The sequence below is a fragment of the Diaphorina citri genome, unplaced genomic scaffold (genome assembly GCF_000475195.1).
Source record: "Diaphorina citri unplaced genomic scaffold, Diaci psyllid genome assembly version 1.1 scaffold17173, whole genome shotgun sequence".
NCBI lineage: Eukaryota > Metazoa > Arthropoda > Insecta > Hemiptera > Psyllidae > Diaphorina > Diaphorina citri.
Window position 1 is genome coordinate 8,186 of NW_007394530.1, and position 2,401 is coordinate 10,586.

General features: G+C 45.0%; 1 protein-coding gene across 1 annotated transcript in view; it reads left to right on the top strand.

The window, feature by feature from the left end:
• Nucleotides 1-2,395, top strand: part of LOC108254180 (protein serrate-like) — a gene marked incomplete at both ends in the record, with an annotated part of 10,307 nt that extends 7,912 nt beyond the window's left edge. The window contains one exon of the mRNA XM_017449176.1: nucleotides 2,243-2,395. Within this exon, the coding sequence (XP_017304665.1) occupies nucleotides 2,243-2,395 (153 nt within the window). The remainder of the gene's footprint in view (nucleotides 1-2,242) is intronic.
• Nucleotides 2,396-2,401: the final 6 nt, after the last annotated feature.

A 2,401-nucleotide genomic window follows, 5' to 3' on the forward strand; every position in this document is an offset into this window, starting at 1 on the left:
GGAAGCAACTAGCTGCAGTTAAGGTCGTAGTTAGTGTCAGGCTAGGCTAGAATTCCTTATCTACCTTATAAGTATTTCCATACTCTAGCGGTTATTAATAGTAGTAACTTTGAATGCGGAAGAAGTGTCGGCTGCGGAAAAGCAGGGCCTCCGCTGTTTATGTCCTCTTTACGTACGTTAGACAGGTGTGTTCATCTTCGGCAGTCGGGTGTACCTAAATGACCGGTCGTAAGCAACTACAACTAGGCTGGTTAGTCCTGGCACATTTATTATTTATCGTTTCAAAAATATAATTATTATCCGGGGCTGCGTCACGCGACGTGATCACACGACGGAAAAATCATGTTGTCGAGTCCAGTGTGAAAGTGTCAAGTCCGAACATCGATCGATGGCCAGTCGAACATGTGTAGGGACACACGTTCCTGGGTTCGCTGAAATTCTTACCACCTCCCTCTGGTGTAAAAGTTAAAGGATTGTCAGTCAAATCGGCAATATGGCTTAAAAGTATCTTGATTTCCCCTACCATCTACTATCTTTGTATCGATACTCATTCTACCCATTTTCCCGTATGCTGACAATGGGCGAAACCACTTACAATCTCCTCTTTCTTTCGTCTTTCTTCCACGTGCGGCACCAGATCTTCACTCACCCGCGCGGATCTGTCTATGGCCCGCGTCAATATTCCCGCTCACAAACACCTCCTGGCCCTCACCCACCATCGCACACCCATGCACCCCTGTCTAGATAGCAACCGTTCCTTGTACGAGAATATGGTGTGGTCTCCGGTAACACCTCGGTCCAATGCCTGTCAACTCTTGATGCTGCCAATCAGGTAAGGATTTCCTTGAAGAATACCTCGACTTCATAAGTATGAGAATATGCCTTCCTACGTGATTAATCTGGGATCAAAGCATCTTTAGTGTCTTTTGTCGCACTTAAATACAAACTCGGCTGCTCAAGCAGACTGAATGCAATGGCGGAGATTCTATCTCAATCAGCTCTAACTAGGTGTTGCCTCTGGGTTTGACATTTGATTTTGGGTACTACAATTTTATGATGATGGATAGCCCTCGGATTCAATCTTCTGGCTATTTCCTTTAGCAAAGAGTTTCAAGGCAGGTTATATACCCACCTGTCCCCAGCCAGACCTAAGCTGGTCTACTCCATGTTTACCGTCCCCCCATTTGTCCCTAATGGGTAACCTCCCTCCTTTCCCTTCTCCTTTCACCAGGTGGTGCGTTCATCTCGCCAGGATCCCTGATCACTATCGAGCGAGTGTCCTCCGGTATGAGAGAATGTCCGCGAACTCGAACGGCCGGGCGCCGCGCTAACCCCGCCCACATCTCCCTCCCTCCTCCTGCCTGGCCCAATCAGTCAGCCCTTTCCAACACACTGTGCCCGCACCTCTCAACCTCCTAGTTGATGACCAAGCTGAGAACCATCCCCGTGAGCACCCGATCGATATGCCACGGCAGCTGAGACGACTGTTGGCAGACACGCTGGGCGAGTCTGGGCGCAATATGCAAGAGCAGGACTCGTGCCCTCTGTGCGATACCCTGAAGGAACGGATTTAACTATCACTGGAAGTACCCATTGCAGTAAGTGATAATATCCTTATTCCTGAGGAACTAATCAGAATAAAATACCCCTTCTTGGGGAACTAATGAATAAAAGAAATATAGTACACCAAACAGCACCTTGATAAGTTTCGGAAGCTAGATTCAATGGATAATACCTTATATCATTTCTGTATGCCCTAAAAAGTAATCAATGTACAGAAGAAATATCGAAAAGTGAACAATATACTAAAAAGAATTTGTGCTTTGATAAGCAATACGTCGAAGAAAGTATTGATTTCGGCGCGAGAAAGAACAAAAGGGCAATCCCAAACAACTGAGAACCGCTGTTATTTTCCCTCCACTTGAAGTTGTATGACCACCCTACCTTCCCTCATTCACTGAAGGAAACAAGTTTGAGGACCTTCGAGTGCTGGATGCTCTGTATTTTTCTACTCTGCGTTCATATTGATACGTTTAAGACAGTTTCTCTTATCATCCCATGTTGTCTAGTGGCTAGGATAACCTGGCTCTTCACCCAGGAGGCCGGGGTTCGATTCCCGGCAATTTTTTTGTCGTTTTTTTTGTTGGTTTTTTTTTCACGTTATTTTTTTTTTTTTTTTTTTTTTTTCATAAAATTAATACGTATTTGAAAAAAAATATATTATTCTTTATTTTTCTTTCAGTCTGGAGACAAGAATGCAGACGACAGTGTTCCTGCAGATGTAAAGGAGGGCATTCGATATCTGGGTGAAATTGTCAGTCGGAAGCAAACGTCATTTCAGTCTGCCCTGAGTGCTGTCATTGAAGTCAAAGTAGAAACGGCACTAGTGAGCCAGGAAAAT